Raw genomic sequence first — 15331 nt, 5'->3', positions numbered from 1 at the left:
TGTTTTTTCTAAATGAAATTGGATATTTTTTTCTATGCATAATTATAGATGACATTTTAACGAGTTCAACAATGCAACACAATAAAAACTTAACCTAAAAATATAGAATAAACAAAATTTAAGGTGTAAGGTTTATTTACTTTATTTGCTTTATTTTCTTTATTTTTATTACACTAAATTTTCAAAATGATTTCATTAAACTTATAGTAACATTAGAACAACAACAATATAATTGTAGCGCCGTACAGAAGATATTAATTACATTTTATAACTAAGTACATATAAGCGATCAAACAGTAAAAAATATATATAAGTATCAAAGTATGAAATTTATTAATTCTTGAAATAATTAGCTATTAATGCAATACATTTATTTTTTTTAATTATTTAATTAAAGCAATTACATGAAATAACAAAGCTAACCAGTTAAGGTAGAAAGAAGACAGAATCGTATACTTCAATTAGGTAATATATGAATGCCCAAGAGAGGTAAATAGTTAAGTTATGAAATTGAAATTTGATACAAAGTATAAGAAAAATATTCTTCGATTTTATTTCAATATCTGCACTGTTATATATTTTATTTCTTTCTATTCTTTGAAAACTGATTTACTATTAGTCATGTTGTTCTATCAACTTTTATTAATTCTCTGAGCGTCAAAGACTTCAAGAATCTATATGTAAGCAGTACACATTAACATAAATAATCAAACAAACACAATATTATCTAGTATACACAACAATATAATTTTTAAAATTCATTATTGGTCTTTTTGTAAGCAGTTTCCAATTGTATTTGACAAATTTCTCATCGAATGGAAGTGGATCTGTAATACGTTCTTGGTCTTCTGCAGGTCCAATAACAAATATTATGTTTCCTTCATAATTAGCTATGTAATTACAAAAGGCTTCTCCATTATTAAAGTAGCAGAATAAAACTGCATGATCTTTCGGTACCAAATAGTTATTCCCTTTACTTTCATTAATAAAAATAACATTTTCAAGAAATAATGGAGGAGCATATTTACTTCGCCACCATGAAATATCCAGTTCTATACCAATAATATTTAAACCTAAAAATTGGAAAAAAAATTTAATATTTATTTAGTTTTTAGTAAAAAATTTATATATCTTGAACGACTTCAAAATTTCTGTACTCTATAAGTACTTACCAGAAAAATTTTGCAATAACCACTCGATCAAGCCACAACCGCAGCCTATACTAATTATTCCTAATATTTTATACTCTTTAATTATTTCAGTCATCCAACTTAAATCATCTAAAGTTGGAAGTACCCAAAATAATCTATAGTTTTTTGAGTTATCAATAACAGAAGCTAAATTCACAATGTCTTTCCAATTATGGTCATTATGTAATCTAAGAATAACTTCATCAATATTTTCAGCATTCATTTCTCGTATATAAAAGTATAAAATAATTTTATAACACAAAATGTATGTAATTAAATGGCTAATTGATATAAAACCATATATTTGTTACACAAAATTGTTAACACACAAATGGATTATGTTAGATGAAAGAGTTACAATTATATACCTTTATAGACAGAACGAGTTATGCAATTCATATCTATTAATATAGACTTATATAAATATTCTGTACAAATTTAGGCACATATACATACATATATATATATATATATGATAGTAGATCCATCGTTTCTTTGAAATTTATTTTCATTTTTCTTACTTATAAAATATTGTATAAATACGTTTGAAACAATCATAAAATATATACTGCACAACAGTCAGTCATTAAGAATTTAATTAAGAAAAAAAACAAATACATGTTTTTAATTAAGATTAATGGGTTGTAATGCAAAATGAATATCATCTGCTGATGCATTTAACAAAATTCTTTGATGTATATCCATCCGTGCATTGTCACGTATTATCAATCTACTAGCTTCCAATCTTCCACATATAGCAAATACTTCTGTTATATTAGGTATCCGAATACCTATAAAAATAATACAAATAAATTTTTTGTTGTTTGTTACTAATTTTAATCTAACATACAAACCTTCAAAGGAGCATACAGAACAAAGTTGATGATATACATCTTTAAAACAAGCTTCTTCGATACTAGTTCGTGTTACTAGTGCAGATATAGATTGCAAAAACATTTGCTCCATTTTTGAACAATGTTTTATAGCTTGAACTTTAGAGCTTTCAATCATTTCTGATAGAGCTTCATTTACATCTTGCATGGTAACTTTTTCTCTTTCATGCAGTTCTGCAATCTCAGTGGCACGTCGACATATATCTAAAGCCCTACGAGCATCTCCAGATACAGCAGATACTTTCCTATTATATAAAAAATTGTATTTATGAAATATGTTGAATAAATGTATAAAGAATAACTAATTCACTTGAAATTCAAAAAGATTTGGATAACAATATTTACTACTTGCCGTGCAACTAATTGTATAGCTTCGCTTCTGAATGCATCTGAATCCTTAAGTCTTGTTAATACTATTTCTTGTAATTGTTTATGATTGTATGGTTGAAATGTTAATCGCGTAAGACCTAATCGTGAAGTAACACGACCCATTAATACTCTTTCTGGCAAATCCATAGTATTAGCTATGGTAATAACAACTAATTGTGCATTCGCTTTAGTAGGCCAATCTAGTAAATTATAAACTACATCCTGTCGTTTTGTGCACAAAAGATCAAGCTATATTTACAAACAAAACAGAAAAAGGAATTGTCTAAATAAATCAAACGATAAAAAAAAGACAATACATATTTACATGCATTAATAAGGCAAACTAGAGAAATATTAATATATACATAATTCAATAATTATAAATTAAATAAATTTATATGGACAATTTACCTCATCTACAAGTAACAAAGTCATTAGCCTTTTAGAATTTTTACTAGTAAATCGTTTTTCAAGTTCATGATATGCTTTTTCCCATGTACAAGTGTTACCATTATTCATCTGCTTCCAAATTTGCACATAAGCTTGTCTCGGTTCTGTCAACTTCATACCATTAATTTCAAAAAAGTTAAAATCATCCAGTTTTCCTTTTGCCACTGATCTTTTTAAACAACGTATTACTTCATTTACAGTTGCAGTTTTACCTGTTCCAGGAACTCCGCTTATGTAAATGCATCTATATATAAACAAATATTAAAAATATTTGATACTTATGGAAATAAAAATCTTTCATGATATTAATATGATAGTTTACTATCAACATACCCTCCACATTTATCCTTTAATTTTCCTTCCAAAAATGTGAAAATATTATTAAATTCTTCTTCTCTACAAGGTAATGATTTTGGTATAACGCTTACATGTAATTTAGATCTACTTTGTTGTAAAGGTGTTAATGGCTTTGTTAATAATGAAGTTCTTTTTTCCATAGATGGTGTCAAATTATTTAATTTAAATGAAACAGATGCTTTTGGTGTCCTTATATTTTTCAAATCTTTGGATTCTTTCTGTTCCTGCCTATTATTTTTCTTTTTTGGTGTTAAAACATTATTTGACATCATCTTAATACCATCGCATAAATCATTTATTTCTTCTTCGTCATTATCTCTATTTTGTTCATCTAATAATTTATTCTTAGCAGTCTGTCTATGTTTTTTAGTTAATAATAAAGTATTATCAGTATTATTTAAATCTTCATCCATTATATCTATTGTAAATTTTGTACGAGCAATACGTTTAGTTGCTTTCTTAGGTGTATCTGTAATATTTTGTAACTGATTATCATCTACAATTTGTATACTTTCTTCTGTATCATTTAATACTTCTGATAATTGTTTCTGTTTTATTAAACGTCCTTTAAAATCACTATCTTCATGTTTATTATGCTCTGAAGATGAATTATGGTTAGTAAGATCCTCGTTGCAATTAATAGTTCTTCTTGTTCTTAATCTTAAAGAATCAAAATCAGGAGCTATATCACATTCATAATCACTGAATCTTTTAGGTCGACTGCGACGTCTTTCTATTCTACGTGGTGATTCCACCGGATCATTGTTTTCCTTTATGTTTTTAGTAATCTTCTTATTACTAAAAAAAAATTTGAATATTATACAAAATGTAAACAGAATTAACAGTAAACAAACAAAAACATGATCATATTTATATTCTTACCTTCTATTATCAATTTTATAATTGCTTTGCTCCGTAGAACGTCTCAATTTAATTTTCAATGAAGTTGTGGATTTTCTAGTGGAACTATTCTTTGACATGGATTTGTTCGAGTCAAATAATTCATCGGATTCGAAATAATTTATATTTTTGTTTTTGTTAGGTTCTACCAAATGATCATTGATTGCAATTCTGTGTAATTTAATTACAGGAATTTTACTTTCTATATCAGACATCAACAAATGATATATTTCGTTATCGGAACACTTATTCAATTTTGCATTCATTTTGAAGTCTCTTTAATAATCTCTTTAATAATCTCAGGTTGTCCGTCTTTTTTATAAGAGAGTTTATATCTTACAGGAGGGCCTAGAAAAAATGCCTTAAAATTAATAGAATTACTTTATGCAAACTTGGTGTTATAATATATCAATTATTACCAGTATATTTAATTTCGGGGGAGAAACATTCATCAGAGGATTGAAAACTTTCTTCGCTAATTTCGTTTCTTTTTCTTTTTACTGTTACAGTCTTCTGTATCTTTTCTTTATCTTTTATTTGAACTGCGGGTGTAGTACTCTTTGATTTTGTATCTAAAAAAGTATAACATTATTATTACTGCTTTAAAAACAAATATTATGATTTCTTACTAAACATATTATCCGAACAATTAGAATAATTAAGAAATTGTTTGCCTTTTAAACTAATTTCTTCCATAGTACATATTTCAATTTTTTGATCTGTTTGTTCTATATACAACCTAAGATTATTATAAAAATTTTGATTTAATTTAAATAATTAAATGTAAATAAATATGTAAACGATGTCTAATATGTATAATATATTTATTTATTAATTATTAAATATAGCAATAATATCACTGCAATGGAAATATCAATCTAAACAAACGTAACCTTTCTTTCTTATAGTGTATGTCTGCCTCTCTAAATATTATACTACTGAATATAGAACCTGTTCTCTTTTTCCCGCCATAACAAGTGTGAAAACTTAAGCGACACATATAATTAAATTTATAAATTTTTGGCGGGCTACTAAATTGTTCTACATAGTACTAGTTAAGAAATACTTATAGCATTTATCTAAGCTTAAATCTATATAAAAATAGTTTTTATCGTTAATATTTATTATTTATTTTTGTAGAATTAATTATATTAGTAAAAATTTAATTATTTATAACAAATTAAAAATAAAAAGTTTTCATCAATAAGATTTGTGTATATCATATTTGACATTAGTAGTACGTATATGTACATATATGATTTAAATTTTATATACTGTAGAACCGTTAGTGTTTAATGGTTTTTTAAAAAACTGTTACCGTTTAAAAATACTTTTAACACAAAGACTTTCAGATATTCTCCATTACAAAGAAAAAAAGATTTACAATGCGCATATATTTGAAGGAAATAATACTTTATAATTTTAAATCATTTTGTGGTGAAGTAATTATCGGTCCGTTTAAGCCTTTTTGTGCAATTATTGGACCAAATGGCACTGGTAATATATATACATACATTCTTAATTATTTATTGTATATTCTCATTTTTGTAATGAATTCACAAAATATTTGCTCAATATATATATTGTATATATATATATGCTTATATATTTCTAGGAAAATCTAATATTATGGATGCGATTAGTTTTGTAATGGGAGAGAAAATTAGTAGTTTACGTGCTCATCGATTAAATGATCTTATATCCCATAAGTCTGATGGAACATTATTATCACATAGGTATTTGATTTTATATTACCATTGTTTTTGTTTTTCATTTTTATTTATGATATCATTATTTTCTTTTGTTTGATATCATTATAATCAAAAGAATTATTATCGTTATTTGTAGTACACATGTAACAGCTATTTTTGAAATAGAAGGTAAGGGTAAGAAATTTACCCGTAAAATTCAAAATTCTTCCAATATATATAGTATAAATAACAAGGTAAAATAAAAAAGATATTTTCCTTTTATTAAGTAAATAGAAATTCAATTTTATGTAAATTACAATAACTCTTATAATATAATAAAATGTTTAGATTGTTAAATTTGAATTTTACATACATGAACTTATATCGCTTGGACTTAATGTAAAAAGTAAGAATTTCCTAATATTTCAAGGAAGTATTGATTCAATGAGTGTAATAAATCCTAAAGAAATTTCTATTATGTTGGATGAAATTAGCACGTCTGCCGAACTAAAATCGGAATACAAAACGTAATATAAGAAATAATTATTCTTTTTTAAATTATTTGATTATTTTAAGTTATAAGGAAAATATTTAATATCTACCTTTACTTATGTAGATTAAAAAACGAAATGCAAAAATGTGATCTAGATTTTCATCATATGATTAAAAAAAAAAGTGCCTCACAGTTGAAAAGAAACGTCTTATATTACAGCAAGAGGAAGCAAAAGAATATAATTTATTACGAAAGGAATATGTATGTTAACTTGTTATTGTACTCTAAAAAACATTTTACATTATGATTTATGTTCTTTATCTTCTTTAAAATATTTAGCAAGATAAAAAAACAGAATTACAACTATTTAGATTGTTCCATATAAAAAGAGATCTTGAGAATTTACAATTACTTTGGAACGACAATAAATCCAAAATGGATAAATATGAAGATGAGAAAAGAAAGGCAGAAATTATATTGGAACAAAAGAAGAAAATATATTTTGAAATAATGGATCAAGAAGCAATGATGGAAGATAATTTGACAAAAACAAATTTACAACAGGCTCAACAAACTACACAGTTAACCGCTACAAAAGAAAAAATTTCTTATTTACAACAGAAGATTTCATTTATTCATAAATCTTTAACTAAAGCACAACATGCGAATGAAGTACATCATAAGACTATGGAAGATTTAAAAAATGAATTGGCAAAAATAGAAGCATTAAAAATTAATTTAACGCAAAGCGTTTCAAGTGAACTTGAATCGCAACAAAGTAACTTTGAACTGGACAATGCTCAAGTATTATACAATATTTACATAGTCTTTATAATATATTTTTTTAATTATGTTTTCTTTTAATTCAATATTAAATTTTAATTTACATATTTTTTTTATAAAGGTAGAAACCTATTATTATTTAAAAGGTAAAGTAGAAGGAAAGTGTGAAAAACAAACGAAAAATCTAAATTCTCTTAAGTATGACCAAGAGAACGATCAAAATAAACTTGATAATGAAAAACAAAAGAGAGTTGAATTGGAAGATCAAAAGAAAAGATTACAATTCATGTTAAAAGAAACAGAAAAGCGAGTAAACCTATTAGAGCAGTATATAATAACAACTGAAGTTACTTTAGAAGAACAAAAAACACTTAAACATAATCTTAAAGATGAAATAATACAAAATAATGTTATTATGGAAGAAACACAAATGGAACTCAATAGAATTACAAATAAATTAGATGCTATTCAAGTAGATAAATTCGTAACTGCAAGAGAATGCGAAAAATTAAATACAATTAGAGTTTTAAAAGATTTATTTCCAGAAGTGGTAGTTTTATATCTTATTAATTAATTTTAACTTTAAAATTCTTCTTTTCTATAACTATGTTATATTTTATGCTTTCAGTATGGCCGTTTATTTACTTTGTGTAAACCAATTCATGAACGATATAATATTGCTGTAATTAAAGTACTTTGGCATTTCAAAGATGCAATCGTTGTTAAAACAGAAAAAGTGGCGAGAAAATGCATTGATTATTTGAAACAACAACAAATAAGTGTAGAAACATTTTTACCACTTGATTCTTTAAAGATTCAATCTCGCAGTGACCAGCTTCGACATAATTTGAAGTATTATTTTTTAAAAATATAAATAAACATTATGTAAGTAAAAATTTCAAATCCAACAGCAAAATTTTCAAGTGTTCATCTGTTCATAGAACTATGAGTGATCTACAAAATGTGCAGCTATTGTATGATGTAATAGAATGCTTTCCTAAAGAAATTTCTAATGCTATCTTATTTGTGACTAAAAATACGCTTTTATGTGAAACACCAGAAGATGCTAGAAGAGTTGCATATGAAATTCATTCGAATCAGAGATACACAGTAAGTAACTTACAAATTGTATGCTTATTATACTTTAATAAGTATTAATTAATTTTATCTTTCATTAAAATATTTTTATTATATAATAGTGTGTTGCACTTGATGGAAGTTATTACCAGAAATCAGGCTTAATTTCTGGAGGATCTTTTGAACTATCAACCAAAGTTACTGTATGGAAGGATAAGCAAACACAAGAGATGAAGTTACAAAAAGTTCTTATTTCTTTTCTTTTCTATATATAATTATATAAATAACAATTTTGATTTTAATAAGAATAATTTTAGGAAACTTTAATTAAAAAAATGAAGGAGGTTTTAAAATGTTTTAAAAAACAATCTGAGCTGAGTACAATAAACTCTGAAATTTTGAGTCTCATTAACAAATTAAAATACAGTCGTGTCGATTTAGACAATATTGTAAGTGTCCTTTGTGAATATATTATTGATTTTTTGTAGTATCTGATTTATATAATATGTTTATTTTCAGAAAAAACAAGTAATTTATTTGGAAACACATATCGAAAACATAAATCACCAACTAATATCAATAGTTGTAAGTATTTAATATATTTTGCTAGCATTAATATTAATTATAATTAGATATATTCTTTTAACTATTATTAATTTTATATATATACATTTTTCTTTTTATCTTTTTGTAGGATAATATAGAATCAACTCAGAAAATTGTGAATAAAAGACAGGAAAATATTGAAAATATTGAAAATGAAAAAAAAAAGTGGAAAATGCAATATTTTCTATGTTTTGTAAAAATATTAACGTTGCCGATATTCGTGAATATGAAAATGGCAGATTACGGTATTTGTTTTATTATATTATTAGTATATTAAATAAATAATATTATATATATTTTATAACATATCTTTCACAGAATACGTGGGCAACAAAAAAAACGAGAAATGGAGTTAGAAAATCAATGTAATTGCATAAGAAATGCATTAGATTTAGAAATACATCATAATACAGAAGGTTTTAAATTACTTCAATACTTGATTATAACTTTTAAATATTTAGCACATTAATTTGTTAATATGTTATTATATATACTTAATATATTAATTTTGTATATATACACGTTACCATAGATGAGATAACAAAGTATAAAAATGCTATTCAAACTGCTGAAGAACAATTAAAAATAGCACTTGAAGAAGAGTCTGCAATTACAGATGTTATTAATAAACAGAACAATGAATTACAAAATTTAAGCCACATTCATACAAATTTAAAAACGGAAGTAATTAAAATGAAAAATGAAGTAGCGCTATGCAGACATCAGATTGGTATAATTACCAAATTGATTTTAGAAACAAGAAGAGAAGATACGATAATTGCAATAAAAATTAACCAAAAAAAAGCAGAAACGGATAGTATACTTAAAAACTGTCAGGTTAAATTACTTTATTAAATTAATTTCTTTTTTATATATATGAATACACATAAACTATAATATACAAATTGTATAAAATTTAACTTAAATATTTTTTTACTCATTTGCATTAGATGGAAGATATAATAATTCCTATGTCTAATCAAAAAACCCTAAGTGATTCTTCATGGACATCTTCAATAAATACTTCAAGCTCAAATACAGTAGGACAAAGTGAAGATAATATTTTATCAAAAATAAATTTTTCATCTATGTTGCATGAATTGCAAACAATTAATGAAGATCAATTCAATAACGTCAAAAGAAAATTAGAAATAAACATTGATGCAATAAAACATAAATTGGAATTAATATCGGCTCCAAATTTGAAGGTTTTAATTAATACGTAATATATATAAAAATATCAATAATATATTTCGATGAGATAATATATTATATTATTCAATTGTAAGTAATTATTTTTTAATTATTAACCATTAATTTATTAATTATAATACAGGCAGATGAAAACTTGATGTTAGTTTACGAGAAGTTGAACATAATAAATAAAATTATAAAAAATATACGCAATGCTGCTAATATTGCAAAAAACAAATTTACAAAAGTAAAAGAAGAAAGAATTAATAGATTTATGAAATGTTTTGACTATCTTACTTTTCATGTAGATTATATTTATAAAGTAAGAGATATTTATTTTATTTTAATTTATATCATTTTTGTTTTAAATCTTATTACTTTTTACAGTATTTACTTAAAAATAAGTCTGCTCAAGCTTTCCTTGTTCCGCACAATCCAGAAGAACCATATTTAAACGACATAAATTACAGTTGCATGGTACCAGGGAAAAATTTTAATGTCTTATCGAGTCTTTCAGGAGGTGAACAAGTATTTGCTGTTCTAGCTTTACTATTTGCGATGCACAGGTACAGCTTATCTTAATATTTACTAATTAATTTACGATATGTTTAAACGTAATATCTATTTACATTTATATTATAGATATGAAGCTGCACCATTTATTATTTTGGATGAAATAGATGCAAGTTTGGATAAAATTAACGTTGAAAACTTTGTTAATTTTATCCAATCCAATCTTGATTTAATGCACTTCATAATAATATCATTAAAAGATAAATTATTTGTTAATGCCGATAATCTTATTGGAGTCACTGCTAAAGTAACGTTTTATTAACATTTTTCTTTCATATGTTTTTTTTATCTTATAGAGAAAAATATATATATATATATGTTTTATTTTTATTACAGCAAGAAGGAGAAATTTTAGAAAGCAGTGTATTCATTGTTTCATTCGACTTATATAAATATAATACAAATCATTAAATGATAAAGTACAATATACTTTTATGGTCATCGTAATAAATTGACGAGTTCATCGGATTATTAAAAAAAAGTAAGATAAAATTTAATATTTTTGTTTGTTTTATATGAATCTTATTTAATACCTTTATAATTAATTGAATCGTTAAATGTACACATATTCTAATTTTATTTTTATTTAAATATATATCAGAAATAACGTTTCTATTTAAAATTATTTTATTACTATTAGAGTAACATTATAACATTATTCATATTTGTGCGTATGTAGAGTGTGTATATCACTGATCATATATCATTCTTTATTTATAAAACAGCCTTGACTTTAAAGCTAATAATTTAAATTTGAAATACTACAGTTTAAAACAATAATTAGATGAAAAAAATATTATTATTATAAAATAAACAATTTCATATGATAAACGAAGCATTTAAATTCACTTGTCAATGTTAAAATTTGTATTGAATAAGTCATAATATTATGAAAATAAAAATCTTAATATTAATATTTATTAGGAATATAATATTAATAATCTATAGTTTTCCATTGTAAAGTCACTATAAATTATATTTTGTAAGACTTGTCTTGCATATTAAAATTTGCTGATATCAACTATATTCAATACTTTTACTAAAAATTGATAATTGTTCTATTTCACTAATTTTCCATCTATTAATATTATATTTCCTATAAACGTTAAAGACCATTTTGTAATACGTTAAAGGCAGCTCCTAAAGCCCAACTTAATTCATGTCCATTGATTTTCTTATACAACTGCAACAGAAACATTCATTTCACTAACCAAATATAATCTTATATATTTCTTATTTATATTTTAGATTCATATCATTGTTTAAATAAATATATATATATTCACATAAATTTTACTTACAAATAACCTTGTAGAAGGATCTAAGCCAAAACCATTATGTAACAAGACATAAATAAATGTCAAATCCAAGCACATAAATGGTTGATCTGTATTAGGATAATCACAAGTTTCCGTAGCTTGTTTCAAAAAAGCACCTAAGTGTATAGCACCACCAGTGAAGGGATCTATTAAACCTACCTGTAGTAATTAATTATTGATTTAAATTAAATTATACAGAGAATAGAAAAGATAGAAAAATAAAAATATGTAAATTTACCTCAGTCGCGCGTTCAAAGTAATAAGAAAAAGCATATATTTCATGAGTGTTTAGTCCTATCGGCTTATTGCTTATTGTATTGACATATTTTTCTATAATCTTTAAGCATTCTGAAAATCTTACAATCGGTCTATTCTCATCACCTCCTGCAAAATTTTGCGTCTTAACTGTTTTAAGTGTTCCATTAACAGGTCCTTTAACTATATAATTTTTTCCTCCATAACTCCATTCAGTATTTACAATTGGATTTATGCATTCTGATCTGATTACTATTGGGCCTTTGTCAGTAGTATTTTTTATATTCATTCCATGCATCAAAATTTCTTTTCTAGCTGCCATTAAACCCATTCCTAAATAACTATGCGTATATACACTCATATTATGACTAAAGGCATTAATAGCATAGACATGTTCTTTCAATTCTTTTGCTTGCATTTTATTTGGTGCAAATGTTACTTGCGTAGAGCCCCCTCCAAGATCAAGTGCAGCTACTGTGTTTTCAGATGTATGGGAATTAAGTTTATCCAATAAGAAATTTACAGTAAACCAAGAAAAAATTCCTTCACTGGCTCCGTCCATTATAGAAATAGCATTTTTGGATACCTTAAAGCCGGATGATTCAAAAAGTTTACTACATTCTTCAAGTATATTATTTGCTTTATGTCCAGGTAGTAATCTAAGGCCAGCAGTAGCCTTCATACTAAGCGGTGTATTAACCCATTCTGATTGTGGTATAACTGTCTTTGCTTTGTCCAACAATTTAATAAGAGATTTAGCAGCAAATTTAGGATCGTCAGCAAATGCACTTAATCCAGGTTTAGTATCACTATATAATTCAGCATCTAGTACTAGATGACGATTTAGAATTGACTCATGGAAACTAAATGCTAATACACGACTACCAGTAGATCCAGCATCAATGATAACAACATAAAAAGGCTTTTGTATATTTAATGAAAATGCTAATGTGTCAATAACTTTACTACCAATTCTTATTGGCTTTAAATCATTAGCTATTGCAATATAACCAAGGAATAATGCACCAAGTAAAGCAACTATTATAAAATATTTTCTCCCAAGTTGACTGGTACTTTTCTTCGTACTGGATGATGATACATTCTCATAGACTTTCTCATTTCCAGACTTCAGCTAAAAAAAATATATCAATAAGAATATAGATATAAAAAATATTTCTAAAAATAATTAAGCACAAAATTTGCATCATAAACATAGTATCATAATTAATAATACCTTAATAATTATGCGCATTCGAGTTTAAATTTTATAATCAAAATAAAATTCTATTAATAAAATTCAATCCTTTGGAAATAACGATATATTATACATGTAATTAAAATGTGCCTGTCATATATTAAACAAATGAAGAAAATAATGAATAAAAAGATATATCAAAATAAATAAAAAATAAAGTTTAACCACGAATCATGCAAAGATAAAAGAGGACACATACAAAAGCAAAACATCGAGGTGCATAATTATAACTCACAAGTCTATATTGCATCTAGTGAACACAGAGCGCGTGTTTCTTTAGAAAAAATGAAATATTCTAATTATATCTTAACAATAAATGAAATTTTTGTATGTCATAAACCTCTCATCGTCCATATTTCTGTACAATACTCAAAATTGTGGAATAGATAAGAATACATTCTATCTTTACCCGACTGTATATACGTGTCATGTAACATATATATATATAATATATGATATATATATATACACTTCTTGGCGCGATATACACGTGGCTTTTAGCTCGTATATTATATATGTGTGTAAACAGATGTGTATATATGTCATTATGTGTTGTATTAAGAAGTAACGAAGAAGAGTAGTAAAAAATAGTAATAAATCCATTTCATAGCTTGCATTTATGATTTCATCATAATAATGACCATCAATAGTTTATACAGTAAGTAACGTGTAACATTTTTCATAAGAAATCACAATTATTTGATAAAATAATTTGAAGGAGAAAAAAATATAACTGTTTCATCCCAAAAAAAGAAAAAAAGAACTCTTTCTCATTATTCGAAATTAGATTCGATAACTTGAATTACGCAACCTTTCTAGAATCTTAGGAACTAATTAATAACTGTAACTATATTATATATATAATTTGTGTATATATATTTATACAATATATATACTTATATTAGATACCTTTCTCTGTCTTGCACTCATTTTGCCTGATTGTTTACAATAAAATTAAAATAAAAAATAAGTAAAATAAGCAGTGTAGATTATAGCGAAACGCACGTCAAAAACTAATTGTTACTGCTTGACGAAGATACTTTGAACTCGTCGTCTCCGAATGTTTTACACAACAAGGAACCTATTGAAGTCCAGTATATATTGAAATCATCGTGATCTGGCACTATACGATAACATTTTCAAGGTCATTCCCACTTATGATATTTTTTTACAAAATTTTGTATTTCAATAAATACATATAAAAATTATTTATTTATATGTTTACAGGTTTACATACATCTTTTTATTTTTATATAATTTTTATTTATTTATTTATTGCGATAAAAAAAATAATAATTAACGCAAAATTATTATGTACTGTAATAAAGGTAATTTGTTCATAACCTATTATTTATTTACGCATAATTGTAGGTTAAACATGATCTATATATATATATATATATATTTGTTCATCTTTAATCAGTAATAGAGAGTTAAATCTTATTTTCGACAATTTGATATCTTATCTTGTAGGGTATTTTTTGAAAGAATTTTTATTAGCCAATATATTTTGTCTTTTCTTTACGATATTTAATTTGTAGCCTTGGCATATGAGCCATTTACAGGTCAAAGTGATTAACTCCACTGTTAAAATGTTTTGAAATTTCAGTGTCACAACGTTTGATATATATGCTAAACTTTTAATATTTAAAAATAAATTTTCTTAATAATTAGATTTTGAAAATATCAATGGTTTGTACAATAGGATTACAATATAATCTAATAATAATATATTATTTCATTTATTTATGTATATATAAATAGAAATTCTGTATTAAGTCTAAATATGGTATATGTGTGAGAATAGTATAAAGTTTTTCTTATGTAGTTTTGTATATACTATGTAATAAGCAATAAAGTATTTATAGAAAACATTTAAGCAATATTTTTTCATGATAGACTAATTTAATTATATCTACATAAAAT

At 24.8% G+C, this 15331-nt stretch overlaps 4 protein-coding genes across 7 annotated transcripts; 1 reads left to right on the top strand and 3 right to left on the bottom strand.

Moving 5' to 3' along the window:
- Positions 1-349: 349 nt before the first annotated feature.
- Positions 350-1413, bottom strand: LOC107069215 (uncharacterized). Its single transcript, XM_015326314.2, has 2 exons — positions 1173-1413; positions 350-1073 (listed from the first exon to the last, which is right to left on the bottom strand). Exons 1-2 carry the CDS (start codon positions 1411-1413, stop codon positions 724-726), a joined length of 591 nt encoding a protein of 196 aa, XP_015181800.1. The 3' UTR covers positions 350-723.
- Positions 1414-1814: 401 nt separating this feature from the next.
- Orc1 (origin recognition complex subunit 1) lies at positions 1815-5202 on the bottom strand. Of its 2 annotated transcripts, none has more exons than XM_015332001.2 (8): positions 5053-5202; positions 4579-4731; positions 4142-4507; positions 3236-4057; positions 2864-3146; positions 2436-2701; positions 2045-2328; positions 1815-1981 (listed from the first exon to the last, which is right to left on the bottom strand). In XM_015332001.2, exons 3-8 carry the CDS (start codon positions 4423-4425, stop codon positions 1815-1817), a joined length of 2106 nt encoding a protein of 701 aa, XP_015187487.1. In that variant the 5' UTR covers positions 4426-4507; positions 4579-4731; positions 5053-5202. The 2 variants fall into 2 exon arrangements, with proteins under 2 accessions (XP_015187487.1, XP_089026617.1); XM_089170491.1 differs by having other exon boundaries at positions 4834-5137.
- Positions 5203-5349: 147 nt separating this feature from the next.
- LOC149033194 (structural maintenance of chromosomes protein 1A-like) lies at positions 5350-11759 on the top strand. The gene is given in 22 exon segments (XM_089170522.1): positions 5350-5656; positions 5775-5895; positions 6008-6104; positions 6199-6377; positions 6467-6513; positions 6516-6604; positions 6683-7147; positions 7248-7676; positions 7755-7978; positions 8068-8236; positions 8326-8448; positions 8521-8652; positions 8723-8788; positions 8898-8964; positions 8967-9054; positions 9128-9225; positions 9342-9646; positions 9760-10017; positions 10146-10325; positions 10391-10569; positions 10646-10823; positions 10913-11759. Coding segments are annotated over 22 exon segments (3681 nt in total). The 5' UTR covers positions 5350-5544; the 3' UTR covers positions 10988-11759.
- On the bottom strand, positions 11186-15242 carry LOC107070548 (nucleoside diphosphate phosphatase ENTPD5). 3 transcript variants are annotated; one of them, XM_015328857.2, is made up of 4 exons: positions 14315-15242; positions 12134-13282; positions 11878-12054; positions 11186-11759 (listed from the first exon to the last, which is right to left on the bottom strand). In XM_015328857.2, the coding sequence occupies exons 1-4, from the start codon at positions 14333-14335 to the stop codon at positions 11682-11684; spliced, it is 1425 nt and encodes a 474-aa protein (XP_015184343.1). In that variant the 5' UTR covers positions 14336-15242; the 3' UTR covers positions 11186-11681. The 3 variants fall into 3 exon arrangements, with proteins under 3 accessions (XP_015184343.1, XP_015184360.1, XP_015184353.1); XM_015328874.2 differs by lacking the exon at positions 14315-15242 and adding an exon at positions 13641-14250; XM_015328867.2 differs by lacking the exon at positions 14315-15242 and adding an exon at positions 13385-13600.
- Positions 15243-15331: the final 89 nt, after the last annotated feature.

The sequence above is a fragment of the Polistes dominula genome, unplaced genomic scaffold (genome assembly GCF_049000335.1).
Source record: "Polistes dominula isolate Pdom_NZ unplaced genomic scaffold, Pdom_raw_medaka contig_15, whole genome shotgun sequence".
NCBI lineage: Eukaryota > Metazoa > Arthropoda > Insecta > Hymenoptera > Vespidae > Polistes > Polistes dominula.
This window is presented reverse-complemented; position numbering and strand designations above follow the sequence as displayed.

Excerpts from the sequence above, each read along its gene's own strand:
- LOC107070548 (XM_015328857.2), bottom strand. The coding sequence starts at position 14,335 with ATGAGTGCAAGACAGAGAAAG. Across the intron at positions 13,283-14,314 it reads TGAGTGCAAGACAGAGAAAG|CTGAAGTCTGGAAATGAGAA; the intron begins GTATCTAATATA and ends TATTTTTTTTAG. Across the intron at positions 12,055-12,133 it reads ACTTTGAACGCGCGACTGAG|GTAGGTTTAATAGATCCCTT; the intron begins GTAAATTTACAT and ends TAATTACTACAG.
- LOC107069215 (XM_015326314.2), bottom strand. The coding sequence starts at position 1,413 with ATGAATGCTGAAAATATTGATGAAGTTATTCTTAGATTACATAATGAC. Across the intron at positions 1,074-1,172 it reads GTTATTGCAAAATTTTTCTG|GTTTAAATATTATTGGTATA; the intron begins GTAAGTACTTAT and ends TCCAATTTTTAG.
- Orc1 (XM_015332001.2), bottom strand. The coding sequence starts at position 4,425 with ATGAATGCAAAATTGAATAAGTGTTCCGATAACGAAATATATCATTTG. Across the intron at positions 2,329-2,435 it reads GCTATACAATTAGTTGCACG|GAAAGTATCTGCTGTATCTG; the intron begins GCAAGTAGTAAA and ends TTTATATAATAG. Across the intron at positions 1,982-2,044 it reads TTCTGTATGCTCCTTTGAAG|GTATTCGGATACCTAATATA; the intron begins GTTTGTATGTTA and ends TTATTTTTATAG.